We start from the raw sequence: 27,524 nt of genomic DNA, 5'->3' as shown, positions 1-27,524 counted from the left end.
CAGGCATAGCTGTTATGCCCACTCTCTAATAATGTAGCTGGCTTCCCCTTCTGTGGAGGAGTTGGGCGCATCAGCACAGGTATGGAAACTGTTCCTCTTTCTTCTGAAACAGTAGTGTCTGGTCTAACACAGTATATTTTTTTTGTGTGAGGCAAAACTCTGTATGATGTTGACTTCTCCACCAGCCACATGTACTTTGAAAGAATAAACAATGCCCGCTGGCATCTGCACATGTTTAAATACATAGAATATAGTTTTATAAGGAAGTGGCTTTCTGCAGTGGAATAGCTTTAAATAATGGAAATCTTCCAGGCAGACCTGGCATTCTTGTTTCTTTTCTAGTAAAGTCGTGCCTGTTCACCACCAAGTGGAAAATTGAGTAATTTTGGTATAGATGGGCACTAAAGCAGAAAGGTACTCCTTGTGAATCCTCTCTTTGCCAAAATAAAATGCAGATCTCCTCAGCTTCCTCCGGATCGTGTGTGACGTGCTTGGTTCTGATGTCCTCTGTTGGTTTCAGGGCGCCTGACGTGGCTCGTCTATATTATCGGGGCAGTGATTGGTGGTAGGGTCTCGTTCGCCAGCACGGATGAGCAGGATGCGATGGATGGCGAGTTGGTTTGTCGGTAGGGATGCTGACTCTTTTCTAGCTGCACTGCTGTTGAAGTCACTAAAAGAATTGCGATCGTGAAGCTGCCGCCATGTTCTTCCCCTCTTTTTCACTGAAATTGTGAAATTGGCCGTCCTGAAAGAAGAGATTGGTGGCACGGGCTAGAGCCCAGCAGCAAACTTCTGCTGTGACTTGGCTAAATTGGGAAATCTGAGGTTATAAGAAAGAGAATGAGAGGGGAAGAGCATGTGAGAGGGGAATTTATACCGGGCTTAACTGCATGCATTGGAGCAGAACTAAATGCATGATGGTTCTCTGTTGGGTGGGGGGAAAAGTCTTTTTCCTAATTAATAATCCAAAGTGGGTTTTGTCCATAAATACACTCTGAATATTGTAGTTCTCCTATAGCTGTTAAAACTTTATAATGCCAATAACACGTGCTGGATTTTCAGGATTGTAAATCCTCTCCAGTGCAAAGCTTTATTTGATGGGTGTGAGAACATGTAGCTTACAGCTCCTGACTAACCCTGAGTCTCACCGAAGGCTTTGTGGTCCAGAGCCTAATTGCTCTGCTTGGAAGCCAGGGTAGTAACAGAGCCAAACTGTGAACGGGTGGGAGCTGGCCGGTTGGTGAGCCGGGAGATAACAGTGAGCACTGGCTTCCCACACAGCTGCTGTGCTACTGAAGGGGAAACAGTGAGACCCCGTCCGTTATTCCAGCTGCCTTTAGTGCCAGCACATACGATAGATGTTCACAGAGTCCATGTACATTTTATCTTCTTTCCCACTCTGTGCTTTGTGGCACTTGCCAGAAAGAATATCGTTGCTGCTTGAGCCCGTGCACAGGTCACAGCATTGTTTCTGCAGGGCTCACAACAAAAACCAAACTGAAGCGGGGGTGTCGTTTAGAGTCTGGCTCTTGTGAGGGGAGCAGGTAGTGCTTTCTCAGGTGGGTTTGAGGACGTGATGGACCAGTCGCTGGGTAAGTGTGCTAAAGCACCCGAAACTCACTTCTGCAGCAAATTAAAACTCAAGGCCTTGCATCCCTGCCTAACAGGGATAGAGAAGCCTCATAATGGCCTTGCGCAGAAGAGGAATGTGCCCTAGTCAGTGTTTTGTTATCAGTTTTGTCAGTTCTTGACCCAAAACGACAATGCCCACAGAAAGTAACAAATACTGTGGCCCGCAGCCTGGAAGCACCACCGTGTGCCAGAAATCCCTCCTTTCTCCCCGTGTCCATCAGCAAGGCGTGTTTTTCCCACCTCTCTGCAGAGTGCTGCAGCTGATGAACCTGACGGACTCCCGTCTGGCGCAGGCTGGCAACGAGAAGCTGGAGCTTGCCATGCTGAGCTTCTTCGAGCAGTTCCGGAAGATCTATATTGGAGATCAGGTGCAGAAGTCTTCCAAGGTAATCAGTCCCCTTGGCTGCGTCTCTTTGGTGATACGAAGTCCAGTAATAGCTTCCCTTTTTTTAAATGAAAGCAAGTGGCATTACTTGTTTTCTCCTCTTTATAGCTGAAAATGAGACCTGTTTGCTGTGTTTTCTAGATACATGTCCAGGGTTAACACTGCAAAACCTGAGCTGTTTTTGAAATACTGTGTTCTGTATGCGTCGGGAAGGAGCCAGTGACTATGACAGTAAGCCTAGAACTTGAGACCTGGGTGCAGTTTGCTTATCTGCCAGGTTTCTGCTGTGAAATGAGTCCCTTAAGGGGCTATTAATTTCAAATGAGTCCCTTAAGCTCATATACTTGTGAAGGCGTGTGAGTCGCACCGCCTGTGCGCCCGTGAGGAGCCTGAGCTTGGCATTCTTGCTTCCTCGGCTCTAAAGTGAAGATAAATATCTGTTCTCTTCCATCACAAGGCAATTGTAGATGTACTGGACTTTGAATGCCTTGGTGCATCTTTAGAGATGCAAAATATCTTTTTTAAATTAAAAAAATATGTAAAGAATGAGAAAATCATTACTCCAGAATTAGGTTCTCTTCCAGTAATCTATGACCATCCTTCTCCATCTCACAGGCTTCAGAGCAGTGATGTGTCAAGGAGCTTAGAGTTCCAGACAAATCCACTAAGATACTGCGTGTAGCTGCAGTGTTACATCCCCTTTCCCTAGAAAAAGCAAGTGCTTTGGCTTCTGTGTACAGTATCTGAACCACCATGACTAGTGATAGAAAAGAGTTATCAGTGATTAGGGCAAGTATTGGTCTGGATCAGATCAGAAGCATCTCAGTCTGTTGTTTGATTGATCTGGGAAAGCCCAGAGCAAACGCCCTCCCAGGCATGTGGGCCACAAAGGGAGAACAAGTGAAAACCAAACAATCTCTGCCCATTACTTGTTTTCTTGACAGCTTTTAAATTGGTGTTATTTTTCCCCTCCAGCTCTACCGCCGTCTCTCAGAGGTCCTGGGCTTGAATGATGAGACCATGGTCCTGAGTGTCTTCATCGGAAAAATGTAAGTGTTTCTGCTTGCAGGCATCAGAGATTCCAGGGTCTATTTGAAGGTATAACCAGGAAAACTGGAATATGAGGGAGTGGTGTTCAGTCTGAAACTAGTAACATCTGGCTACTCAAGAGAATTACGGGCTTTTATCAGGGCTTAAGTCACACACAATATCCAGGATTGATTTATCCACCGTGGAGACACAAAAATAAGCCGTACACCGAGATAATGGATTCTCTTCCCAGTGCCTGCTTAGTAGAACCAAAGTCAGAGAGGGGACAGCCTCAAGCACTCGTGCCCTATCACTTGACTATTGGCAATCACCAGCCACGAAAGCTCTGTGGGGAGGGGACTGCTCCTTCAAAGGTTTTCTTTGCAAATTGTGCTGTTCAGTACCAGAGTAGCGCAGGTCCTTTTCTTAAAACTCTTCCGCTCTGGTAGGCACCCGATTCGGCCTTTTCCTTGGCAGGTCTCCTCTGGACCGAACCTGTCGACTGCCTCTTTTTTTTGTCATGTCTTTGGCAGCCTCCGTGAGCATTTTGAACCAATTCAGTAGCTCTGACGCTGACGCCCAGTGCCGTGCGCCTGGTGCCGCGCAGCCGTTAGCTCCCCCTTGGCTTCTTTAGGTGCACGGGGCCTTGCCTGCCCTCACGCGCCCCGGCTGCGCGTCATCCCCAAGGGGTGAAATGGCTCTCCTGGAAGAAGCAAGGGCTACTAGAATTCTGCAGCTGACAGTGGATGGTGCAGGTGCAGAATTGCATACGTCTGCATGTAGTCACTGCCGCAGAATTCTCTTACCCTTGCTGCAGAAACCAGCCCTGGAGTGCCACAGAATTCCAAGGGCCTGGGTATGGGCCAGTGTAGCTTGGGACCCAAGTAGTGAAGATTATCTGAAGGATAATTTTCTAGTCAACCAAATGTAAGTACAGTAATTTTATACCAATATTTTGTGGCTTGTGATGTCTGTGGTTTCGGTGGAGGGTGGAGCTGATGATGTTGGGTCACTTTTGAACTGGAAGAATCCGCCGCACAGCAAAGGGGAAGCTGAGCAAACCCCCTCTGATCCCTCCTTGTTGTCCTCTTCCCTAGCATCACCAACTTGAAGTACTGGGGCCGATGCGAGCCTATCACCTCCAAGACGCTGCAGCTGCTCAATGACCTCTCCATTGGATATCCTTTTCAGAAGAGCTGTTGGGTGCAACCTCAGCCTGGGGGAAGAGTGACCCAGATGCTCGGCTGGAACAGGAGCACTCTGCATCTACCAGCTTCGTGAACCGCTTCATCTTGTGGGTAGTGAGAAGAGCAGAGTGCGAGTGCTTGGTCAACGTCTTACCTAGCTGTTGAATTGCAGTAGATGGCTATAATATTGCAGGGGTTTTTTATTATTTTCAATCAGAATTATTTGGTAACTTACCATCACCGTTTTGGATCGTAATTGCTTGGTAACTTACCGTCACAATTTACAGTCACAGTCTGTCTTACAGTCTTCTACTTGTTCTTGCTGACAGAGTAAATTAAAATGGTCTCTACAGGTCTCTACTGTAGAGATTTAAGCAACTTGGTTGCTCTTGAAACAAATGGAAGAGAGGTTAGAACATATTGAATAATATCGACGTAAGAGTCCCCTTCCAGTTTTGCCCTGGAAAGTGCTTTGCAAGCATTGCGAGGAGTTTTCTGCTGACTCCGCTGCTTCCTTAACACCCCCTTTACATACAGCAGCGTTAGAAAGCTGGTGAAACTGAGCGCCGTACAGTTCATGCTGAACAATCACACGGTAAGTCCTTTCACCTTCTGCTTCTTGTCTCACAGCAAAACTCCTCCATCTGCCTTTGTGTGGCTGAGATAATCCCCTAGTTTTAACATCTGGACTCATTTTTGAAGTTTACCTGTTCCCCAGATGCTTCCGTCATACTAGATGAGCCTCCAGAAGCTGGGATCTGTGTTCCATCTCTCTCTGTTCAAAGCCCGCCCTTTGATTTTGAGGGGCTGTGGTTATCTCCAAAGGGTTAATGTGGGGGTCTCTTTTCTCTCCACTGAAAGACAGCCACCTCCAGAGAGAAATGTGGAGACAGCTGATGCTGCTGCACGTGCAGGCAGACAGCAGTGAGCACTGTTTATGCAATTTAATGCAAAGTATAACAGCATTTCGGTGCCCTGGCTTTCATTCTAAAAAGTGCTGGTTTGGAAGAAGTGCCATCACTTGCAGCGGTCAGGGTAGCAGCCTTGTTCCTTGGTCTCTACTCTGTGTGGATCTGGGACGCTGACTTGAAATCAGAAATGGTCGAATAAGCGATTAGAAGTCAGCAGCAAAGTATCAGATTTCTGTCTCGCCTCTGGGAGCGTGTGGTCATTCGATGCTCCGGCGCTGTAGCGACAGGACTGCGTTGACTGGTTGAACAAGGCGCTGTATTCCTTGAGCTGGAGGCTGTTTTGCAGCAGTCCCATGGCCTGTGTTTTGCCCAGAAGTTGCATTGTCTGGGCCTACTGGTTCCCTGGAGAATGTGAGCAGAATAACTCAGGATCTGTCTGCAGAGGGCTGCTCTTCACCAACCTTAACGCCTCAAGGGTCCCCCACGAGTTCAGGGGTTGCAGATTGCTTCTGTGCTCTGGAGGCAAAGCAAGACTTCCTTGTTCATCTGGTCCTGGGGAATTCCAAGATGAAGGATGATAGTGCTGGTGTCTTTGCCAGCAGATGGGACGTGCTCGGGGGCCGCGGGCGCGGTGCCTGTTGCCCTCTGGTGGCACGCTCGCCGAGATGGCTGGCAGATGTGAAGTGGTTAGCAAGATAACCCTGCAGCTTGCTGCTGCTCCTCCTCGCACAGGCTGGGAATTAGATGGGGGAATTGAGGGATCCTCAGCCCTCGGTCCGGGAGCCCATTCAAGGTGGTGGTTCCCCTCTAACCCATCTCTCCTCTTCCCTTTGCAGAGTGAGCACTTTTCCTTCCTGGGCATTAACAATCAGTCCAACCTGACTGACATGAGATGTCGGACTACGTTCTACACTGCACTTGGGCGTCTTCTCATGGTGGATTTAGGTACTCGGGTCTTTTCCTGGGAACCAGAGCAAAATGGTGACTTTGTGGTGTGGGTGCTGGGCTCTGCAGTAGGCTGGGCCCTGCTCTACGCAGGGAGCTGTAAGCTCCTGCAGGAAAAGCTGCTGGAATGGGAGAAGCCAAATGGGATAAGAAAAAGGAGGGGAAAGAAGCTCAAGAGTGGCTTCGATGCCATGTTGCTGGGTACAGGTAGTCCAGAGGTGCACACCGCCAAGGCTGGGGCTAAATTTTTCCTTCGTAATATTCCAAATGTTTTCCTGAGGTGGCAGGGTTTGTTCTTAGTCTTTTCTCTAAGTCAGATATTGGCAGCAATAGATCACCTGTCTGGAAAGCTGTGGTCTCTCTGCCTCTAGCTCCGTGGGTGAGCAATGTCTGAGGCAGAACTGCAGGGCGCAGGGCTGTGCAGTCTATTTTCTCCTGATTTCTGTTTGGTTTTTTTTCTTTCAGGGGAAGATGAGGATCAGTATGAGCAATTCATGCTTCCCCTCACAGCTGCCTTTGAGACCGTGGCACAGATGTTCAGCACAAATACTTTCAATGAACAAGAGGCAAAAGTAAGTTGGGCAGGACCTTCCCTGCTATCCATGCTCTCGCTACGCTTTCCCGTAGGGGCTTTGACCTTTTTGGTTCAGACGGGCAGGAGAGAATGAGTGACTCCTGCATAGTGAGAGCTGTTCTGCCCTCTGACAAGACCAGGAGATGCTGGAGCGATGGGTGCTTCCCTTTCAGTGTCCATGGTGGTGGGCCCTGTACCCCCTGGGGTCTGGGGGTGGTTCAGAACAGCAGCAGTGAGCCTCATCTGCCAGCTTTGCTTCTGCTGGGCGTGAAATACCCCGGTGCTGTCGCTGCGCTGGCTCGAATTCAAGAGGGTTTCTGGCACTGAAGAGGAAGAACTGTCGAACCTGGGACTGGCATCCAGCACTGAACGGCTGTATTGCTGTTGGGGTGGGAGGAAGGGAAAGGGGCTGGTGGAGCCAGGGAGGGAGAGATCCGTACGTGTGGTGTGTTTTAACATACCTTTTCTTTGGCAATACAGAGAACCTTGGTTGGTTTGGTGAGAGACTTGAGAGGAATAGCCTTTGCCTTCAATGCCAAGACCAGCTTCATGATGCTGTTTGAGTGGATGTATCCTTCTGTTGCCCTAAAACTTGAGTCATCCTGTCCGTCAGAGGGGAGAACTCTTGGCTGCATCCAAATGCCCTATTTTCCCTGCTAAATCCTGACTGGGAGTTTCTCTTCACTTTTACAGAACTTGGTGTCCTGTCTCTAAACCCTAAAATAGATTTAACTTGGTCTGGTTGCAACCAAGTCAACCTAGAAATCTGCTCAAAGCTGAACTGTTAGGGTTTTTCCCATTGGACTTAAAGCGATTTGACCTGTAAAGCACAAAGGCCTTTAATGGGCTGCTGGTGTCTCAGCAGCAACAAAAGCTTTCCTCTTGCTCACTAGAGCCAAGAGCAGTTGGTATCTTTGTCCTCTTGGTGAGAGCATAGCTGCTCAAAGAGCACCGTGTCTGGGCTCCAGATTGCTCTTTGGCTGGTGAAGGTCAGCTGTCTGTTGCAGTGACAGATCTGTATATCTGTCTTGTCTTTCATTTAAAACCTTTTTGTTTCTGTTTGTCCTAGTATAAGAAGTGTGTATGCAACTCCAACAGACTCAAGATTTTTTTTTTTAGATTTTTTTTTTTTCTGTGATAAAGCAGACCCCAGCAAGCAGCTCTTTAACCTTATTAAGTAAGCTGTTCGGGTGCCATACACAAAATACACCTTTTGGTAGAAACTGTGACCTTTTTTCTTCATGCAAAGCCACAAAGTTCCTTAGCTCTCACCTTGCAGCTACCCATCCTACATGCCAATCCTACAGCGGGCAATTGAGCTCTGGTACCATGACCCAGCCTGCACTACACCTGTCCTCAAACTGATGGCTGAGTTGGTACATAACAGGTATGAACCTCCAGCCTCAGAGAGCTTGTGTCTGTCTGCTGCTGCAGCGTTGTGTGGGTGTCAGTGCCCAGTTGTGTTTTCTCTACTTCAGTCTATTTTTGCTGTAAAGGCTGCCAAGGGCGGCGGGGAGGGGGAGAACTGGCATTGTTTCAGTAGGGAAAAAAATCCAACAGTTCAGATATCAGTCGTGTCATGACTCAGACCAAGAGACGCGATCAATAAACAGTGAATTTGTTCAGCGTCTGCTTCCAAGGACAGCACTACAAGATGGAGGCAGGCAACTCATGTTAATTTTTAAAACCCGTGTTTAAAACGAGCGTTGTTCTATCTGGCAGCCAGATGACCGCTTCTGCTTTAGAGCATCAGCTCTTTTTGCCGGCAGAGAGGTACCTCTGACGCGATTCAGATAATTCAGAAGCTGTCTAAGCTGGCCGTGGAGGGTTGCCAAGACGCTGCTCTGGCCCGCAGCCAGCTGAACGCAACCCCGTAGGAAGGGACCGTTGTTACAGCCAAGTGGAAGGGACACGAGGTTCAGGCACAGTCATTTGAGAGTTGACTCCTTGTGCTGTCAGACTGTTTGCCACATCCGAGCGGCATCTTTGCAGCAGGACAATCCTTACTGGAATACGTCCACTCATTTATTTCGGAGGTGATCTGGACAACTCGCTGCACTTCAATTGTAAGATCTATTCACTGTAGGGGAAAAAGTGCCAAGCTCTGAATTCTTGGTTGTGTTGTCAATAGGAGCCAGTCAACTGCCCTACAATGCTGCTTCCAAGATGTTCGCTGTGTTTGTGTACAGTAGCCTAGTGACTATTGCCAAGACGGGATTTCCAGCCTCGATCTTGTAATATTCCTCATGTCTGTGAAATACAGGCCCTTTCTTCTGCGGCAGCAGAGCTCCTCTGTCCCCAAGTGGCTGTGTCCTGTCTGGCGTTGGTAACGAACAGAAGTGTTTTCTACCAGACCAGCGTGTTTTGTTCAACTCTGGGGAGCAGCCCTGGGAGGAGGGTGCCCCAGGCCGCAGCAGGGCGTGGAGGTGCTGGAGTGTTAGCTTTGGTTTTACTTCCCTGTTTGAGCTTCAGTTTATTCCCTGTGTTCCCATTAGATCCCAACGGCTGCAGTTTGATGTGTCCTCACCGAATGGCATCCTGCTCTTCCGAGAAACGAGTAAAATGATAACTACGTATGGTGAGTGTCGAGCAGGTGGGATCCGAGCAGCCTCGGTCTGCCCTCGGCTCGCTCCGGGAGCGAGGGCTGGGCCACTTGCCAGCTCCGAGAGCGAGCCCAGGCTGGGAAGCAGTGCCAGATCGCTTGCTGAATGCACGCTTAGATACGGGGAGATGCTTCTGCTTGAAGTGCTGGGGGGAGGCAGGCAAGCAGAAGCGGCAGGGTGTTCACCAGGCAAATGAGGGCAACGAGCAGGAGCCCAGCTGAGCCCCTCGCGAGTGTGCAAGGTAACACGGGCAAACCTGTGAAGCCAGCGGAGAGCAATCCTCTCCTTATGCTGTCCCGTTTCCACAGCAAAATTACGTACAGTTGGTTCCTAGTAGAGCCACGCTTTCAACTTGTAACAGGTTCCATAACCTTCAGCTGGGGAATAAATCTTCGGTGCTTGTGGCTGACTTCTCAGTCGCTCCTTATGGCTCTACTTTTGTTTTTTCCTGCACCCTGGGGGAGAAGGGGTTTGGATGTGGTTGCTGAAATACTGAGTCCGCTTCTGTGCTCCCGCAGGAAATCGTATCCTAACGCTTGGGGAGGTCCCAAAGGATCAAGTCTATGCCTTGAAGCTCAAGGGGATTTCCATCTGCTTCTCTATGCTGAAGGCTGCGCTGAGCGGGAGCTACGTCAACTTTGGGGTCTTCCGTCTGTACGGGGATGATGCACTGGACAATGCCTTGCAAACTTTTATCAAGCTTCTGCTTTCCATCCCTCACAGTGACCTTCTGGTAAGCCAACACCCGTGGTGAGCATGTAGACACGTGGCTAGGGAAGACAGGGGTGGAAGATTACACAGGAAAGGAATACTTTAATCACAGAGGCGAGTGAACTTGTGTTGTTTCCTGGAACTCCAGCTATAGGCACAGGAAATTACAGCTCCTGGAATGTGCAGCGGCAGGTCCTGCGCCAGGGCCGTAACCCCAGCACCCAGGGCCTCGTTGTCAGCCCTCCTACGGGGTACGCTCCGAGTCTCGGCAGAGCAATTACCAAAATAATTCCTCCTCTATCTGAAAAACACTTCCTGCTAGTGAAGGATTGTTCTTCCCTGTCTTGCCTGCGGGCAGAGATCTCGATGCATCAGCAATTCCAGTGCGACCTGCTTGCTGAAGACATCCACCTACAGAGTCCTGCTCCTATCCAGACCTCGTGTACAGAAACCCATTTTGTGGCAGAGCTTTGAGACTCTTATCAGCACAGCCCTACTTGGCAAAATATCGAGGAGAGAGGGCAGCGTGTATTCCTCCCAAGTCTTTATCTGTCTTATTACCGTAGCAGGATCTGAAAGAAGTTGTTGCCATCTCTATGACTGTGTTCAGCACGTTCTTAATTTATTTAACACACCGGTGGCCAAACCTTTGCTCTTGAGATGGGGCCACTCTGCAGGACTCCCAGCAGTACCCCCCCACGCCCGGGTTGCTGCTGGGGGGTCCGTGGCACTGACTGCGGTGTCAGTTTTTCTGATTGTGTCGATTTTTTTTCTGTGATCTGGCACTCTGCACGGACCCCTGGGGAGCCAGTCCCACCTCTGCGTCTCCAGCGCTGGCACTGGTCAGCTAATGTTCCCCGCCTGGAAAAGAGCAAAGCAGGGGGGAAGGGTGTTTTGCTAGAACAGTGTTGGGAACTTGCTGGACCATTGTTGCTAGAGCCTGTTGGGAAGGCTTTTAGTGGGGGAGAAGAGTGGAAAATATGTTGGCCCATAAATTAGGCTGGGAGAGAGGTTGGTTTGTTCTCTGTCCAGGAGATCCAGTAAGCAGTTCTCAGGTGATTAATGAATGGGTTGGGTCTAGCAAAAAGCCATAACTGATGGTTACAGACCAGCCACGAGGCCTTAAAAAGTCTTTCTCTCTTCCTTTCTCTGCAGGATTATCCCAAGCTCAGCCAGTCATACTATTCCTTGCTGGAAGTTCTCACCCAGGACCACATGAACTTTATAGCCAGTCTGGAGCCTCATGTAATCATGTATATTCTCTCTTCCATTTCAGAAGGCCTCACTGCACTAGGTAACTCCTCCTGCTCTCTGTTGTGCTCTCGGGGCTTTGATTTAGAAGTGGGGAGAGATTTGGGTTGCTTTGGATGTGTGGTGGGTAAGTTAAGACATACCTGGTGAACGGGTGGAGGAGTTTTAAGGTGGAGTGTTAAGGCTGGAACATTAGAGGCAGCAAATCTGTCAGTGCTGACCTGTTTAGGGTTCGGGGGTTCTTGCTTGCAGAGTCCCTCAAAGGCCCCAGATAAATGTTGGTGTTTCCCAGGGAGCCTGTGGGGGTGCAAGGGCAATGCTGGCAGTGCCCCAGTATCTCCCCCTCTCCTGTTCTTGCAGACACCATGGTTTGCACAGGCTGCTGCTCCTGTTTGGACCACATCGTGACGTATCTCTTCAAGCAGCTCTCTCGCAGCACCAAGAAGAGGACCACACCTCTGACCCAGGAGAGCGACCGCTTCCTGCACATCATGCAGCAGCACCCAGAGATGATTCAGCAGGTAAAGACCAAGGGCCTTGTTGTGGCCTGGCACGAAAAACTCCCTGATAAGCTCTGAATTTTCTTAGCGTGATGTAATACGGGGGCTGCGTGCTCCCTGCTCTATTGCCCCAGGCTTTTTCCGGAGAAAAAAGGATTTTATTTTTTTTTTTTTGCTGGTATTGCAGCTCTCCTACGCGTTTATCATATGGTAGGTCTGATTCAAAGCCGTGCTTCAGGGCGACGGTTCTCTCTGTGCAAGGAACACCATTTTTGCATTTCCGATATGAACGGAAGTAGCCAAAAATGAGCTTTTGTCGTTGTCTTTTTTTTTTTTAAGAGAAATACAGTTACGGGCGGTGCTGGCAATTCGTAGAAATGAAGCCAGCAAACATACCTTCAACCAGAGAGCGTGCGCTCCTCTGCTTTAAAAAAACCCCAGGGTTTGTTTAAACCCCTGGAACAATTCAGGAGTACACACGCACTCACAGCAGAGAGCCAGCACCGTGGGGTCTCCACGCTTGACAGGGCCTGGTCAGTGCTGAGACACTCGTGTTGGCACTGCGTGGAAGGTGGGTTTGCGGCCTGACGGAGCACGTGCTGCCTTGGCACGGCTCGTGCCTGCCTTCAGAAGGGGCTCTGCGGGGTGAACTCGATAATGGAGTTATTTACGTGCTGGCAGCACATCTGCCATCTGTCTCCTGCCTCCATCCACATCTCTGACAGACACGGAGCTTCCTGGGATTTGTCCTCCCTCTGGGTCAGGAGCGTGTGCGGTGGCAGAGGATCAAGAGTGAGCCGAGACATTTTCCTTGCTTAGGTCTGGCTTAGCTCACCATATACCGTGTGGTTTAAGCACCTCGGTGTCACTTAACGACAGATGATCCTGCTCACGGAGGTTTTGGTGCTGCGGAGGGCCCTGAGTTGGGAGCTGCCTCTCAGTACCTTAAAGCAAAACTCTCGGCCGTGCCGCCGCGCTCGGAGCGTCCCTGACACTGTTCCCCAACCTCGCTCGCTGGTACTTGTCAAAGTGTCAGCACGACTCCCACGTGAAAGCGGGGAGTATTGTTCCACCCTTGCTGGTAGATGAAATGCGAAGAAAAGCAGGCTTTTTTGGGGACTAGAAGCTGGTTTTTTTCCTGAGGATAAAAAGAGAAACTGCATTTTTCCAAACCAGCTAGGTTAGATACTGGCTTTAGCCTGAGGAGGCTGTGGAAGGGGACACAGACACCCCAAGTGTGGGCTCGAGGAAGCTCCCCAGGACACCAGAGCCTGTGCTCTCCACATTTAAGCGCTTGCTATTACATTGTCTAAATGAAGATGAGACAATCTTTTCCCCCGGCTCCCTTGGGGCAGGATGGAGTGTGTCAGGAATAAATATCCTGACAGCTTTCAGCACCTCCTCCACGTGCCTTCAGTGAAGTGGAGAACTTCACCAGTTTGTGGGTCCTCCCTTTGCTCCACGGTGCTCGGAGCTCTGCAGCATTGAGGCTCTGACACTGGAAGCATCAAAGGTGAATCGTTGCTTCTGAGCCTGCACGTGGTGAGGGGAAAGCTGGGATGTCAGGGCTGGTTTTAATCCCAGAATCATTCAGGTTGGAAAAGACCCTCAGGATCGAGTCCAACCCTCAGCCTGACTCTACACAGTTCTCCCCTACCCCATCCCCCCACAGCTCATCCAAAGGCCCTTAAACACACCCAGGGGTGGGGACTCCACCCCCTCCCTGGGCAGCCTATTCCACTCTCTGACCACTCTTTCTGGGAAACATTTTTCCCTCTCCCAGATGCTGTCGACAGTGCTGAATATCATCATCTTTGAGGACTGCAGGAACCAGTGGTCGATGTCTCGGCCTCTGCTTGGCTTGATACTGCTCAATGAAAAGGTAAATATCCCTCCATCCCGTCGCAGCTGGCGGGGCTTGGATGATGCTGGAGCTTTTGGGGTGAAGGGAGCGGAACACGTTGGGACTTGGAGAGGTTGTGTGTGCAGGGAGGGGTGTCCAGCCCTGGTGCTAAGGAATCCTGTTCACTTTCACTTGTAAGGGCGCTGGAATTCCCCTGAAAAGCTGCAACATGTTTGCTGCCTCTTCCCCAGAGCCTTTAGGCGTGCTCCGTCCCAAAGCCGAGGTGGCCGTTTGTCTGAAAATGAACCCGTCCTTCTCTTTGTCTTCCACAGTATTTCTCTGACTTGAGGAACAGTATAGTGAACAGCCAGCCTCCGGAGAAACAGCAGGCCATGCACCTCTGCTTTGAGAACCTCATGGAAGGCATCGAACGCAACCTCCTGACCAAGAACAGGGACAGGTCAGCGTGGGGCTGAGCCCGTGAAACGCGGGAGGGACCAGCAACCTCCTGCCCCGTGACACGTGCTCTGCCTTTTTCCCTAGGTTCACGCAAAACCTGTCGGCGTTCCGGCGAGAGGTGAACGACTCCATGAAGAACTCCACCTACGGCGTGAACAGCAACGACATGATGAGCTGACGTCTCCCAACTCCACCTGTACAGAGCAGCATCTCTTTGGCCTGGCCCAGAGGGGTTACCGTTTCCGATGGAAAGAAAAGAGGGCGTTTCTAATCCCTGCTCTTCCCCAGGGCTGGATTGCGGCGCTCTCGCTTTGGGCCGTACTCCACGTCCCGAGGGAGGAGGGAACAGGAGGGGTTGTTGAGCTCACCGGGGCAGGGTGCTTCTGTTTCCGTGGGAGGGGGTGGAAGGGCATAAGCCAGGTGCAAGAATCCAGCGTCTCCCTACCCGAATGTCTGCGTGGAACGCCAGCGCTCTGCTGCAGCCTGCCTTGTATAAACATGTACATTTTTTCATAACATTTTGAACAAGGTTTATATTGACTCGAGTTTAAAAAAAAAAAAAGGAAAAAAAAAAAAAAGTGTGATTGAAATTTTTACAGAGTCCTGGTGCACCGGTGCTGGCGTGAGGGTTGTGTATGCGAGTGAGGAAAGTGTGTCCTGCAGGCCTGAAGCTTTACTGGGCGAGGGGTGGGTGTGTGAAAGTGCAGAGATATATTTAGTGACAAGTGTAGAGAGAAGCAAAAAAAAAAAAAAAAAAAAACACCAACAAAAAAAAAAAACAAAAAAAAAACACCAACAAAAAAAAAAATCCAACAAAAAAAAAAAAAGGCATTGTAAAATTCCAAATGTATATTTTTTCTTATTAAGCCCCTGGAAATCACAACTTCCTGTTACCGTCTTGCCCTTGTTATTAGGAACTCTAAGCCATGCCGCGTGATCTCATTCGTGCTTGCTCGTGGGTGTCTCTCCTCTCCCCCGGTGTAGCAGTAGGCGCTGTCCCCTCGTCAACCCGCTTCTCGCAGGGCCCTCGCCTCCCTCTCCCACCGTGCCCCGCGGCACTCTCCCCGCTCTGCCTTCTCTTTTTTTTGTTTGGTTGGTTTTTGGGGGGGTTTTTCCCCATTCCCCCATCTCAGCCGGGGGGCTGCTCTCGGAGCCAGCCTGGCCACGCAGGGCTGCACCCGACCTGCCGCCTCGCAGGGTTCTTAATAACAAGGTTTGCCTAGCATGAAGTATTTAACATCCCCTTTAAAATGATTCCTTTTTTTTTTTTTTTTTTTTTTTTTTTCTCCTAAGTCACCATAATAAATGTTTTGGATAGAAAATCGACTTACAGAGGAAAGCTGATGGGGGAGGGAACCTGTTTGCCTTGTACTTTTTCCACTATTGTTGCTGCTAGTCGTGTGCATCCTCTTGCTCAGCTCTACCCACAGACACTCAGTCCTTAGGGCTGCGGTTTCTCTTCCCAAACACTTTACTCTTATTTTTTTTTTTTTAATTTTTTTTTTTTGTTTGTTTTCTTTCCTCTGGCGATTGTGTGTTGGGTCCTTTTTCGCGTGAGCAGATTGCTGGTTGACTTGTAAGGGTGTTTGCTGCATACAGTGTAAGCATTGTGACTGCAAATAAAACTTCAATGGTTTCTACTGAGCCGTGTCTGCCTGCGCATCCCCTGCCTGCTGGGGGGGGCGGGGGGGGGGGGGTGAGTTTTCCACATGAAACGGGTTCAAAAAAGTTGATTTGATCTGTGGGGGTAGATCTTACTCAGCTATGGGTGCAAGCAAAAAAAAAAAATCCAAGCGGGTTTAGTGGTTTTAGTTTGTTCTTTCAACACCTGCAGCACAAGGAATTATATATATATATATATATATAAAAAATTATTTTAAAACATTTATTTACAGTCTACAAATGGAATCTGAGCTTGGAGGAGCCCCCCAGAGCCTCCCCTTGCCCCTCCGTCCTCACTCCGCCGGCGCCCTGGCGCTGCTGTAGACGACGCTGTTACACCCTTCCCTGTTCCGAGCGATTTCGATGGCGAAAAACTGGATTCTGGTGGCTAAAAGGAGGGAGAGGAAAAACTTTTAGGTTCAGCTTTCCCGTAGCCTCGTGCACCCCTTTTCTCCCCAGCCCGGCCCTCGCCCACCGAAGATGGTGTTCTCCTCGGTGTAGTCCTTGCGGCAGTCCAGGCGCAGCAGCGTCCCGTAGTTAAAATCCTCCACCACCCCCTCGAACCGCAGACAGAACGGGCGCCACTTCTGCGGAGAGAGAAGCAGCAGCGTCCCCGGAAAGGGGAGGGGGGGGGGGGAAATTCACCTCTGTTTGTGCCCCCCCAACTTTGCTCCCCACCTACCTCCTTGGCCGGCTCCGATTTGAGCTCTTCGGGGTCGAGCACGTCGATTTTAAGATCCCGGAAGGTTTTCCTGAACTCGCCGTAGATCTGCTCATCGACTTTAGTGAGGTTCAAAAACTTGGGGTCGACGGAGGAGATGAGCTACACCGAAAGACTAAAGAATTAACCAGGACCCCCCCCACCAGCCCCCCCCGTCACCGCTCTGACACACCCCCCCCAGACTTACGTTGAAGTAGACCTGGGCGTGCTGATGCGCCTTCATGGCCCAGGCCAGCTCCACGCGGGGCTGCGGAGGCAAGAGCAGGCTCAGGGGGGGTCCCCTCCTCCTTTTGGGGGTGTAGTGGGGGGTAACAAGGCAGGGGGGGAAGTGGGGACGGCCTGGAGGTGATGGGGTGGGGGTCTATGGCCAGATGGACCCCCCCAGCACAGCCACGGTGGGGGTTCACGGGTGATGCTATGGACCTGCAAACCCCAAAGCAGCCCAGCTGTGTGGGACACCCCCCCCCCGCCCCGGTGCTGGGACCCCCGCTCTGGGGGCTGACACCCCCTCGCTGCTGGGGACACCCCCCCCCCCCAAGTATTGAGAACCCCCTCTGGGCTAGGAACCTCTCCCAAGGCTGGGACCCCAACCCAGGACAGGGACCCCCCTGCGCTGGGATCCCCCCCTCCCCTCCTAGGACTGGAAACCACCCCCCCCTCCCCGGGACAGGGACCCCACCTGGGCTGGGACCCCCCCATTCTCTCCCAGGCTGGGACACCCCCCAGGACAGGGACCCCCCTCCCCTCCCAGGCCTGGAACATCCCCCCCCAGCACTGGAACCCTCCTGGGCTGGGACCCCCCCCGGGACAGGGACCCCCCCCAAGGCTGGGACCCCCTCCAGGACAGAGACCACCCCCGAGACAGGGACCCCCCCCTCCTCTCCCAGGACTGGGATCATCCCCCCCTAGGACTAGGACCCCCCCCCCCCAGGACAGGGACCCTCCCCTCGGGACAAGGACCCTCCTCCAAGGCTGGGACCCCCCCCCCCGCCCAGGACAGGGACCCCCCCCAGGACAGGGACCCCCCCCCCGCACTCACATCGTTGCCGAAGGCCTCGGCCGGCAGCGACAGAGCGTGAGCGGCCGCGGCGGCCTCGCCGGGTCCCTGCGCGGGGAGAAGCTGCTGAGGGACCGGCCGGGCCGCCCCCCCCGGGCCCCGCCACCGCCCCCCCGGTCCCCCCCGGCCCCCCCGGCCCCACCAGCCCCGCCGCCATCGCCAGCGCTGCCGGAAGCGCCGCCGCGGCCCCGCCCACACGCGCCTGCGCCCACGGGGGACACGGGGGGGGGGACCGGGACACGCGGGACACGGGGGACACGGGGGGGGGCACCGGGACACAGAGAGGTGGCACTTGGCAGGGCACGGGGAGCCGGGGGAGGGGGGGGGGGTGGAAGGACACGGTGGCCCGTGGCACACCGAGGTGGTCCGTGGCAAGGGTGGCCCAGCACGGGGACCCGTGGCAAGGCAGAGTGGCACAAGGCAGGGCACGGTGGCCCGTGGCACCCCAGGATGGCACATGGCAAGGCACAGTGGCCCATAGCACGCCAAGGTGGCACATGGCAGGGCACGGTGGCCCGTGACACTATGAGGTGGCACATGGCAGGGCACAGTGGCTCATGGTACTATGTGGTGGCATAAAGAAGGACAAGATGACCTGTAACACGCCAAGGTGGCACACGACAGAGCATGGTGGCCCGTGGCATGCCAAGGTGGCACACATCAAGGTATGGTGGCCCGTGGCATGCCAAGGTGGCACACAGAAGGGCACGGTGACCTGTAACACACCAAGGAGACACACGGCAGAGCACGGTGGCCTGTGACACTACAAGGTGGCACACGGCAGGGCACAGTGGCCCATGGCACGCCAAGGTGGCACACAGGAGGGCACGGTGGCCTGAGACACTACAAGGTGGCACACAGCAGGGCACAGTGGCCCATGGCACGCCAAGGTGGCACACAGGAGGGCACAGTGGCCTGAGACACTTACAAGGTGGCACACGGCAGGGCATGGTGGCCCGTGGCACGCCAAGGTGGCACGCAGGAGGGCAAGGGGGCCTGTGAAACCCCATGGTGGCACATGGCAGGACCCCAGCCCCACAGCCGGCCAGGTCCCTGCTCTTGGGGAGGCCCTTGTCACTGTGGGTGCCCGTTGGGACAGACAGTGGGGGACACACACACACACCCCGGGACCCCCAGCCCCCTCCCCACCACCCCGCTGCCAGCTGGGACTCTCTGGGGTCACTCGGGGCTACGAAGCTGATGCTCCTCCAGCTGCAATTTTTGGGGTGACAGGTCCCAGCACTGCAGCTCCGGGGTGCTCTGGGACACAGGGGCTCAGCAGGGTCACCCACCTTCCGGGGGGGGGGTGTGGGGGGGGTGTGTCCTCTGCTTATTCGCGGTGGGGTGGGGCAGGGCTCCCAGCTGTGGCTCCCACACCTGGGGGTCTGATTGCCCCCCAAGGGCTGGGGCTATTTAAGATGGAAAGGGCTGGGTGGGTGTATTGGGTGATTGGGTGGGTGATTGGGTGGGTGATTGGGGGCCCCTCTGCCTCCATAAGCTGCCTGGGTGGGGGGGTGCTGGTGTATTTGGAGGCTGCTCTGGGGCTGATAATTAAATTGGGGGTTTGGGGGGGTGAGTTTTTTAGTGCAGTGCTAGTGAGTGGCTGTATTGCTCCTGGGGGAGGACACGGGGTGATGTGCTCTCGTTGGTCCTGAGACTCTGGCTGGGGGGGGAGGGTGTCCTGCGGCCTGTGGGAGGGCTGGGGAAAGCCCTCCTGAGGTGGGGGATCCCTACAGAGCAGTGCTGTGTGCCCCCCCGCAGGGTGAGGGGTCCTGGAGCCATGTCCCTTACAGACAGCACCGGCATGGACAGCAAATCTGAGAAACCTGTGTCTCTGATTTGGGGTAAGCACTAGGGATCCCCCTCCCCAGCAACATCCCTGTGAGGCTGGGGGGTGCATTGGGGGCTTCTCCCCTGTACCCCCAACCTGGAGCAGCCCCGCTCTGACCCCCCCCTGTCTCTGCAGGGTGTGAGCTGAGCAGTGAGCGGGACTCCTACACCTTCCAGGTGCCAGAGGAGTGGCAGTGCGAGCAGCAGCTGGCCCTGCGGACAGTAAGGGGTCCTCATTTCCCCCCAAAACCCTGAGGGAGCCTCAGCGAGGGGTGCCTGGGGGTCATGGGGGGTCATGGGGGGGTGTTCTTGCTCCCTAAAGGTCTGCCTGGGGGAGATGGCACGGGATGAGTTCCATGTGGTGGAGATCGTGTCGGGTGAGGAGGGGGATGCTCGTGCCCCGGTGCCCCTGGCCACGCTGAAGCCCTCCGTGCTGCCCATGGTGAGTGTTTGGGGAGGGGGCTGCTGCTGGTGGGTGCTGCTGGTGGGTGCTGCCACCCTCCTCTCTTCCAGGCCACCCTGGTGGGAGTGGAGCTGACGCCTCCGGTCACCTTCCACCTGAGAGCCGGCTCCGGCCCCGTCTACATCAGCGGGCAGCACGTCTCCAGTGAGTACTGGGGTACCCCCACCCCGTGACCCCCGCTTGGGAGTGGGGGCTCAGCCAGGCTCTCCCGCAGTGATGCCCAACCTGTCCTGGGATGAGGAGGAGGAAGAGGAGGATGCTGAGGATGAGGAGCCAGCAGAGGAGTCCCCCGAGAAGCCCCCCAAGGGCCAAGCTGCCAAGAAGGGCAGCGCTGCCAAGGTGAGCACCCCCTTGGCTGGGATGTGGCGCGTGGGGAGGGGTCCCTGTGCTGGGGGGGGCAGCCTCCTCCCCCCGGGGAGCTTCCCCATGCCCTGATCCTGGGGTGGGCTGCTCCACGCTCCCACTGAGCCCCAAAGCCTGTAAAGGGGGTGAGCCGTGATCTTCCTCGGGGCTCCGTAGCGAGTCACCATCCTGCCGGTGTGTTCCTGGCCCTGCTCTCTACATCTTCCTCTCTCTCCCCTAGAAGAGGAGGCTGGAGAAGGAGGATGAGCTGTGAGTATGACGAAAAGTACAAACCGTGGAGCAGGGGATCCCCCACGCTGCTGGGCCCCCGCACCCCTAATCCCAGCCCCCCCCTTCTCTCCCAAGCAGGAACAACGTCTCCCCCGAGGATCCCCTTCCCAGCAAGGTAGGAGCTGCCTGGGGTGTCCCTCAGCATCCCCCGGCTATGGGGGTTAACACTCCTTGCCCAGGACTGGGAGCTCTTGGGGAGGAAAAGGGGCTGTTCAACTCAAAAATGGGGGAGAAAAAAAGAAACACGGTGCCAGGCTGGGGGGGTGTCCCTGTGCTCAGCCCCAGCCCCATCCCTGCAGGGGCGAGGAGCCGCCCGCGGCAGCAAAGCGACAGCGAAGAAGTAGCAAGAGCTTCAGCGGAGCTTGGCCAGGTACGAGGGTCCCTACGGGGCTGGGAGGGGGCCTGTGTGTGCCCCCCCCAAAGCAGGATCAGCTGAGGGATGCGTAAACCCCTTTCTCCTTCCCTTCCAGGTGCAGAAGAGCCTGGGAAGCTGCTGGTTTGGTGTTGTCCTTCCCCAATAAAAAGGCTGTTTTGCACTCCTGGCTCTCTGTGCTGGGATTTTGGGGGGGGGCACGTTGGGAGCATCCTGGCCAGGGGCTGCTCCTGCCTCCCCCCGGGGCTGCCGGGAGCCCTGTGCCCGCTGCCCTGGCGTGCTGCCTGCCTTGGCAGCATCCTCCCTGGCAGGCTGGGGGGGCCGGAGGCAGCGCCCCCCCCCTCCACGCCGTCCCGCGCAGGGTACCGAGGGTTGCTTGTGAATAGGAGACAAAGGGGGATTACTGAGCAGCAGGGAGATGATTATAACCCATTGACCTGGCCTTGGTCTGGAGGCAGCAGGTATTTGGGGAGGGTCCGGTGCCCCTCGGGGGTGTGTGTGGGGGGGGGGGGGGGAACTGCTGTGCCCCAGATTGGCTCTGAGAGTGGAGCTGAGCCCCCGACAAAGACAGGCTTTACTCTGCTCCAGGTGTAGGGCAGGAGGGGGGCTTATGGGGGGATGCCTTTTGGGGGGGGGGCTCAGGGGTTAGCAGGGAGCGGGGTGCCCCATTTGGATGGGGCTGGGGGGTTGGGGTACCCTCGCAGGGGACAGTCCCCAAAGGCTCTGGCCTGTGAGGGCCACACACAGAAAGCTTTGACAGGCAGCCCTGTCCCTTCAGCCTTTCCTCACCCCCCAGGGGCTGCTTGCACAAGCCAGCCCCCCCGCCGCTGCGTTGACAGCTCCTCAGGACCCTCTGCCCCAACCTCGGGGGGTCGGGGCGGGGGGGGGGACACACGCAGCAGGCGTGATGATGGCCCAGTGGCCAACACTCATCCCCACGGCTGGAGGGGCTGAGGCACAGCCCTGACCTGAGGGATGGGGCTGGGAGGGGACCCTGGGGCTGGGGGGGGCACGGTTGTGGTTATTGGGGGCCACAAACAGCGTTTTGGGCTGGATTCCCAGCCCAGGAGGTGAGAAGGCACATGGGGGGGGGGTCTAATTTGGGTCGTTAGCGCTGAATCAGCCACCCCAGCCTCCCACAGATGGGGGGGCAGGTACCCCGCTGCTCTCCTTGTCTTTCCTGTGGGGTCCCTGCGCTGATGGTGAAACTGAGGCACAAGCTTGGAGGTTTCTGTACTAAACTGCTCATCCCATGTGCTGCCCCTCTAGGACACCCTCGGGGGGCTGTTTTACCACACCCCCCCGGGCATTTCCCCAGCTCCCTGGCAGGGTATTTCTAAGGCACTTAACACCTCCCTGGTGAGCAGAGGGAGCATGGAGGGGTGCGCAGCCCCTCACTCCTGAGGGGGAGGTGATACCCCATGGGGTGGGGGAAAGAGGGGAGCTGTGGGTGGGGGGGCTGCGACAGGCTCCCTGGACCCCCCCTCCAGCACCAAACCAGCCAGTTAAAAAAACGCTGTAGCTCTTTTCCCCGCGCGATGCCCGGATCAGCGCCGTGCCGGGGGTCAGAGGAGGGTGACAAAAAGCATCCCCCGTGCCAGCGTGTCCCTCCCCGAGGCCTGGCAGGGCGCTCCCCACAGCGGGGGCTTTTCCCACCGCCGTGCCCCACAGCATCACCCCCCCCCCATCTCCCATAACCCCTCTTCCCCTCCATGGGGAGGGGGGGGGGCTTCGTCACCTCCCACGCTGGGGACACCCCAAGCAGCTGAGCCCCCGCCTTCCCCCCCCCGGCCCCTGCTCGCTCCGATCCTCCGCAGTCCCGATTGCCTCCCAGGAGAGGTCCAGCCCCTCTTCCCTTGGGCTCTCCCCACCTTTAAAGGCTGCCGCTTCGCCCATCGCCCACCCGTCGCCCATCGCCAGGCCGGGACAGGGTGGGTGCTGCCGGCTCGATGGAGCGGGGGGCTGCGGGTGCTGCCCTTGACGGTGGGCAGCCCTACCCTGCCCGCAGCTGCCTGTCCCGCTGAGCCGCTGCCGGAGGGAGATGCGAAGCGGGGACTAAGCCAAGGACGGGAGGCTGATGGGGTGGGGACGAAGTGGACAGGATGGATCTGGATGCCCCCAAGGCGTAGGACGCGCAGCCCCCAGGGCCGGAGGAGGAGGAGGAGGAGAGGACCCGACCCCGGCTGCCTCCCCCATGCTCCCTCGCCGCTGCTGCTCCGCAGACGTTGGCATCGCACGTGGGCTCGCCGGCGCGGCCGCAGCCTGGGTTTCACCCCATTTTTCCCTCGCCCGCCCCAAACGCGGGGAGCACCCGAGGAAGGAGGGGACAGGCTGCTCCTCGGCTTTCCCTGCCCCGGCGGGGATGTGCCGGCGGTGAGGGAGGGCAGGTTCGCAGAGAGCCCGCGGTGGTACCTTCGTTTCATGCCGGTGTCTGGGGGGCTTCGACGAGCGCCATGCAGCCCATCACCCTGCAAAACCTCTCCATGTAAGCCCCGCTTGTCGGGATTCTAAACCCGGGTTTATCAGTTTATTCTTCGTGCGGTTATTCACAGCTATTCCTCCGGTGTTGGCGGGTTGGGGGGAGGGGGGGGGGAGAGAAAGCAACTAACCCAGAACAAAACACCTTGTTTCTCTCCTTTTTTTGTCTCCCGCTGCAGATGTTTCCAGCTGCTCATGTTCTCCTGTCAGACCCAGGTACGTGGATGTTTTACTAACCCCGCGGCACGGCCGGCTGGGCAAAAGCACCGGCTCTGCCATGGCCGAGCCAGCTGTTTGCTTCGGGGCTGCCCTTTGCCCTGGCACGGGGCTTTCCCGGTGGCCACGGGGGCCAGTGAGAGCCCACCCCAATTAGTACTCAGCCCTGGGCAAGGGGAAAGATGCTGCGAAGGTGCCGGCGGGGTTGTGTCCCCATCGGCACCAGCCTTGGGGGCTGCAACAGGCCGGCACTGGGGTATCAAGCGCATCTTCCCCGGATCCCTGCAGCAGCCTGGGCAAGGTCAGCGGGGAAGCTCTCCTGGGACAGGCGATACACTTTTATTATTTTTTGGTTTTTTCCTTTTTTTTTTTTTTTTTTTGCAGCCTTGCTCAGGGAGGGCCGTGCCAAGTCCGTCAGCCTTGAGCTCTCGGGGCCGGGCTCTGCCCTCGCTCACGCCGAGGCCGGCTGCCGAGGGGGTTAACGGGGCAGAGCAGGTTCTGGTCCCCCCCAGCAGCGGGGTGGTGTGAGGTTCGACACCCCCCTCCCCTCTTCCCCCCCCCCCATGCTCTCAGCCTGCACCGTCCCTTTTTGTGCCCTTTAGAAAGGCCGCGGCTATTAAAATGCACTGTTCCATATCAGCACCCTCTGCTCCAGAGCCCGAACAAAACCCCTGTAGCTGCCGGCCCCAACAGCCTTAATATGTGCTCGGGACCTTTTTTCTTTTTTTTTTTTTTTTTTTTTCCCAAGGTAAATGCTTTTATTTCTTTGAAAATGAGAGGGGAAGGGAACCGCCTTTGATGGAGAGGGGCCACCCCCCCCACCCCCCCAGCCCACCTCCTCAGCCAGCCCCAAAGGCTTTAAAGTAGATCCTGGCAGGAAATGAGTCCCCAGGCGCACACAAAGGTGGTGGGGAGCTTGGGGGGGGGGGTGCAGGCAGTGCCCCCCACCATCCCATCCCGCTGCTCCCCTCCCTGCAGGGAGGGCCGGGTCCCCTCATGCCGGGCTTCACACCCAGCGAGGTGACGCTGCAGCCCAGGGGGATGTGGGGTCCCCCCGGGTGATGCTGCGCACCCCAAACTAGAGCTCACACCCCCCCCCCCTCCCCAGCCCTTTTGGGGCTGGTTTTTGGGTCGGTTCAGCCAGGTTCAGTGTCCTTTGGGTGGCTCAGTCAGCTGTGGTGCTGCCCCAAGTCCCGGCTTCCCACTTACACCGGGATTAACCCAAGTCTTCTCTTAAGATGCGCGTTGGGAGGTGCTGGTTGGAGACTGGTGAGGGGACAGGGGCTGACCACCAGCACTAATCCCCCCCTCCCCAGCTCATCTGCAGTAATTAGCTGCTGATTATCATACAATAACCCTCCTGTGTTTGTGCTGCTTGTGCATAAACTGGTTTGGGTCCACGAGGTGTTTTATTCCTCCAGTCCCAGGGCCGGTGTGTGCTTGGGGTGGACTGGGAGGGGACGGCTCTGTCCTAGGACACCCAGGTGGGTCTCCCCCCCCACCCTCTACAAGGGACCCGGTGGGTGTTTCATATCCCAGCCTGTCCCCAGTCCCTGACTGGGAGCAGAAGGTGCTGCCCGATGCTGCCGAGTGTCCGTCTGACCCCGGGGTACGGCCGGGACCCGCAGCTCGACCCCGGTCCTGAGGGACCGGCCGGTTGTGCCCGTGGGAGAGCATCCAACCCGCGTCCTCCCCCCCCACCGTGGGATGCAAACCAGCATCTCCTCACCCGCCGTGCCAGTCCTCTCAGGTCCAAAGCATCTGCTTGGTGCCTTCATCCCTGCTCAACGGGGATGATGGCTGGGAGCTCTTCCTCGCCCACAGCCAGGGGTGGCGGGTGGATCCCCGGGGCCAGCCCCATCCCTCCCGCCCCGCCGGGCTCCCCGGTCCATCCCCTTGCCGTCGGCTCTCCAAAACAAATTGATTTTATTTTTCCCTTTGTAAACAAAGGGGGAGAATCAACCGTCTCCTAATTTTAACCAGTATGTGAGGGACCAGGGTGCCATGACCGACCAGCTGAGCCGCCGGCAGATCAGGGAGTACCAGCTCTACAGCCGGACCAGTGGCAAGCACGTCCAGGTGAACGGCAAAAGGATCACCGCCACCGCCGAGGATGGCAACAAGTTCGGTAAGGGGCTGCCTGCTCCCCGGGGGGTTTATCCCCAACACGGGATAACTGCGTCCAGGCAAGGGCTGGAAAAAGACGGGGAAATGTCTCTTCCTGGAGTTTGGCAGAGGGAATGGAGGGTGCAGGGAGGTTTTATTTGCCCCAGCCGGCTGGTTTCATACCCCAAAATCCTGTGGATAGCTCCTGCGAGAGCACGGCTCCCAACCAGGCAGCCCTGACCTCAAAACTTCCACAAATCACGCGTTTCTCCGACACCACACACCATTTATAAGCCCTGTATTTAGGGCTTTTGCTTTCTAATCCCTTCCCGATGTGCGAGAGGCAACTCTTCCTGGAGGAGAATCACCTGATCAGCCTCTTAAATATCCTCCATACGCGGTGGGCAGAGCCCACCCTGGCCACATCACCTTTCCCCGCAGGGTTTGCCGGGGAGCTCCAGCCCTGACGCCTCGCTGATGGGCGCCCCAGCCCCGCCAAAGGCAGGCTGGCATCCCCAGGGTCTTTGCGAAAGGCTTTTCAAAGCCCGGAGAGGCCGATTCCCCACCTTTCCAGGTCTCCCTGCCCGCTCAGGCGGGGGCTGTCGGGAGCGCAGGGCCCGCCGGGGTCATTGGTTTCAGTGTCGGCTCCCAACCTTTGCAGCCACCGCTGTGTTGTAGAGAAACAATGAGGACGAGGATAATTAACCCACCGGGTGCTGGACTCGGTCTAGCCTTGGAGAACCCATTGAACCACCGACAATGAGGATGTGCCGGGGAGGGGAGGAAGGGGCCGTTGCTCTCCCCTTCATCAAACACCCGGTTTGACTCTGCTGGGTTTTAACAAAGGCTCTTTAGCATCATGGCTGGGGAGCGTCCCCCGACAAGGGCTGCTCTGCCCTGGCTCGGCGTCCTCCTGGCCCCGTCGGGGAAGGGAAAGACAGGGAGGGATGCTGGGGGGGTGAGATGGAAGCAGGGTGAAGGGGACAGGGGTGGTTTGGGTGCTGGGAGCTCGTGGGGGGGGTGCTGCAGCCCCTGTGGGACACTTGCCCCCTTCCTGACAGCCAAGCTCATCGTCGAGACGGACACTTTCGGGAGCCGCGTCCGCATCAAGGGGGCCGAGAGCGAGAAGTACATCTGCATGAGCAAGCGGGGCAAGCTCATCGGGAAAGTAAGTCCCGGCCCCCACACGCTCACCCTCTGCCTGTCACCCCCTGGTCCCCAGAGCTCAGCCCGGGCACCCCGCTGAGCAGCTGGAGCCAGGGTGCTCATCCAGGCTGGTCCCCATGGCCCCACTCACAGGGCCTGTGTTGGTGCAGTGGGGAGGGGGCTCTCCCTGCCCCCCCTTAAAGCTGCCAGTCCCTTTTCTCCTCCATCAGCCCAGCTCCTGCAAGGAGAAGCTCCTGGGCTTGCTGGCGCATCGGGGTGGGTGATGTGGTGAGCAGGGCAGGGGCGGACTTCGGGGTGGCAGCACGTCGAGGATCCCGTCCCCGAGCCCCCAGCTCCATCCCCAAGCCCCCAGCCCCATCCCCGCGGGTTCTAAGAGCCCCCCCCTCTCCTCCTCCCGCAGCCCAACGGCAAGAGCAAGGATTGCATCTTCACCGAGATCGTGCTGGAGAACAACTACACGGCTTTCCAAAACGCCCGCTACGAGGGCTGGTACATGGCCTTCACCCGCAAGGGCCGGCCCCGCAAAGCCTCCCGCAGCCGCCAGAACCAGCGGGAAGCCCATTTCATCAAGCGCCTGTACCGCGGGCAGCTGCCCTTCCCCAACAACGCCGAGCGGCAGAAGCAGTTCGAGTTCGTGGGCTCGTCCTCGCCCACCCGCCGCACCCGCCGCACCCGCGCCCCTCGCCCTCGCACGTAACACCCGGCAGCCCCTGGGCTCCCCCGCCCGCCCCGCTGCTGGGCCCTGCCCTCCTCATCCTCACTTCAGCCTCGCCAGACTCTGCCCCTTC

The 27,524-nt window shown here is 56.0% G+C and overlaps 4 protein-coding genes across 4 annotated transcripts in view; 3 read left to right on the top strand and 1 right to left on the bottom strand.

The window, feature by feature from the left end:
- XPO7 (exportin 7) overlaps positions 1-15,674 on the top strand; it is a 48,808-nt gene extending 33,134 nt beyond the window's left edge. The window contains exons 13-28 of the mRNA XM_074808197.1: positions 521-626; positions 1,883-2,018; positions 2,993-3,066; positions 4,144-4,224; positions 4,765-4,828; positions 5,981-6,089; positions 6,555-6,661; positions 7,144-7,232; positions 7,943-8,050; positions 9,159-9,241; positions 9,785-9,999; positions 11,133-11,271; positions 11,589-11,749; positions 13,512-13,610; positions 13,904-14,031; positions 14,115-15,674. Of these exons, the coding sequence (XP_074664298.1) occupies positions 521-626; positions 1,883-2,018; positions 2,993-3,066; positions 4,144-4,224; positions 4,765-4,828; positions 5,981-6,089; positions 6,555-6,661; positions 7,144-7,232; positions 7,943-8,050; positions 9,159-9,241; positions 9,785-9,999; positions 11,133-11,271; positions 11,589-11,749; positions 13,512-13,610; positions 13,904-14,031; positions 14,115-14,208 (1,793 nt within the window). The 3' untranslated portion in view covers positions 14,209-15,674. The remainder of the gene's footprint in view (positions 1-520; positions 627-1,882; positions 2,019-2,992; positions 3,067-4,143; positions 4,225-4,764; positions 4,829-5,980; positions 6,090-6,554; positions 6,662-7,143; positions 7,233-7,942; positions 8,051-9,158; positions 9,242-9,784; positions 10,000-11,132; positions 11,272-11,588; positions 11,750-13,511; positions 13,611-13,903; positions 14,032-14,114) is intronic.
- A 227-nt stretch (positions 15,675-15,901) lies between these two features.
- PBDC1 (polysaccharide biosynthesis domain containing 1) lies at positions 15,902-17,654 on the bottom strand. Its single transcript, XM_074808196.1, has 6 exons — positions 17,613-17,654; positions 17,453-17,518; positions 16,601-16,660; positions 16,375-16,515; positions 16,168-16,279; positions 15,902-16,080 (listed from the first exon to the last, which is right to left on the bottom strand). Exons 1-6 carry the CDS (start codon positions 17,625-17,627, stop codon positions 15,986-15,988), a joined length of 489 nt encoding a protein of 162 aa, XP_074664297.1. The 5' UTR covers positions 17,628-17,654; the 3' UTR covers positions 15,902-15,985.
- Positions 17,655-19,250: 1,596 nt separating this feature from the next.
- Positions 19,251-20,740, top strand: NPM2 (nucleophosmin/nucleoplasmin 2). The gene is made up of 8 exons (XM_074807914.1): positions 19,251-19,314; positions 19,437-19,522; positions 19,623-19,742; positions 19,814-19,907; positions 19,978-20,102; positions 20,347-20,375; positions 20,475-20,511; positions 20,696-20,740. Exons 1-8 carry the CDS (start codon positions 19,251-19,253, stop codon positions 20,738-20,740), a joined length of 600 nt encoding a protein of 199 aa, XP_074664015.1.
- A 2,141-nt stretch (positions 20,741-22,881) lies between these two features.
- FGF17 (fibroblast growth factor 17) lies at positions 22,882-27,433 on the top strand. Its single transcript, XM_074808120.1, is given in 7 exon segments — positions 22,882-23,036; positions 23,038-23,125; positions 23,169-23,254; positions 23,427-23,463; positions 25,414-25,591; positions 26,631-26,737; positions 27,137-27,433. Coding segments are annotated over 7 exon segments (948 nt in total).
- The last annotated feature ends 91 nt before the right edge of the window (positions 27,434-27,524 follow it).

Source organism: Strix aluco, chromosome 28 (genome assembly GCF_031877795.1).
Source record: "Strix aluco isolate bStrAlu1 chromosome 28, bStrAlu1.hap1, whole genome shotgun sequence".
Taxonomy (NCBI): domain Eukaryota; kingdom Metazoa; phylum Chordata; class Aves; order Strigiformes; family Strigidae; genus Strix; species Strix aluco.
This window is presented reverse-complemented; position numbering and strand designations above follow the sequence as displayed.

Bases quoted from the DNA above. Each gene is read 5' to 3' on its own strand.
- PBDC1 (XM_074808196.1), bottom strand. The intron at 16,661-17,452 runs GTGAGTGCGGGG...TTGCCTCCGCAG, and splicing joins CCGAGGCCTTCGGCAACGAT to CCCCGCGTGGAGCTGGCCTG. The intron at 16,280-16,374 runs GTAGGTGGGGAG...CTCTCTCCGCAG, and splicing joins AATCGGAGCCGGCCAAGGAG to AAGTGGCGCCCGTTCTGTCT.
- NPM2 (XM_074807914.1), top strand. From the start codon at position 19,251: ATGTCCCTTACAGACAGCACCGGCATGGACAGCAAATCTGAGAAACCT. The intron at 19,523-19,622 runs GTAAGGGGTCCT...TGCTCCCTAAAG, and splicing joins AGCAGCTGGCCCTGCGGACA to GTCTGCCTGGGGGAGATGGC. The intron at 20,512-20,695 runs GTAGGAGCTGCC...CCATCCCTGCAG, and splicing joins AGGATCCCCTTCCCAGCAAG to GGGCGAGGAGCCGCCCGCGG.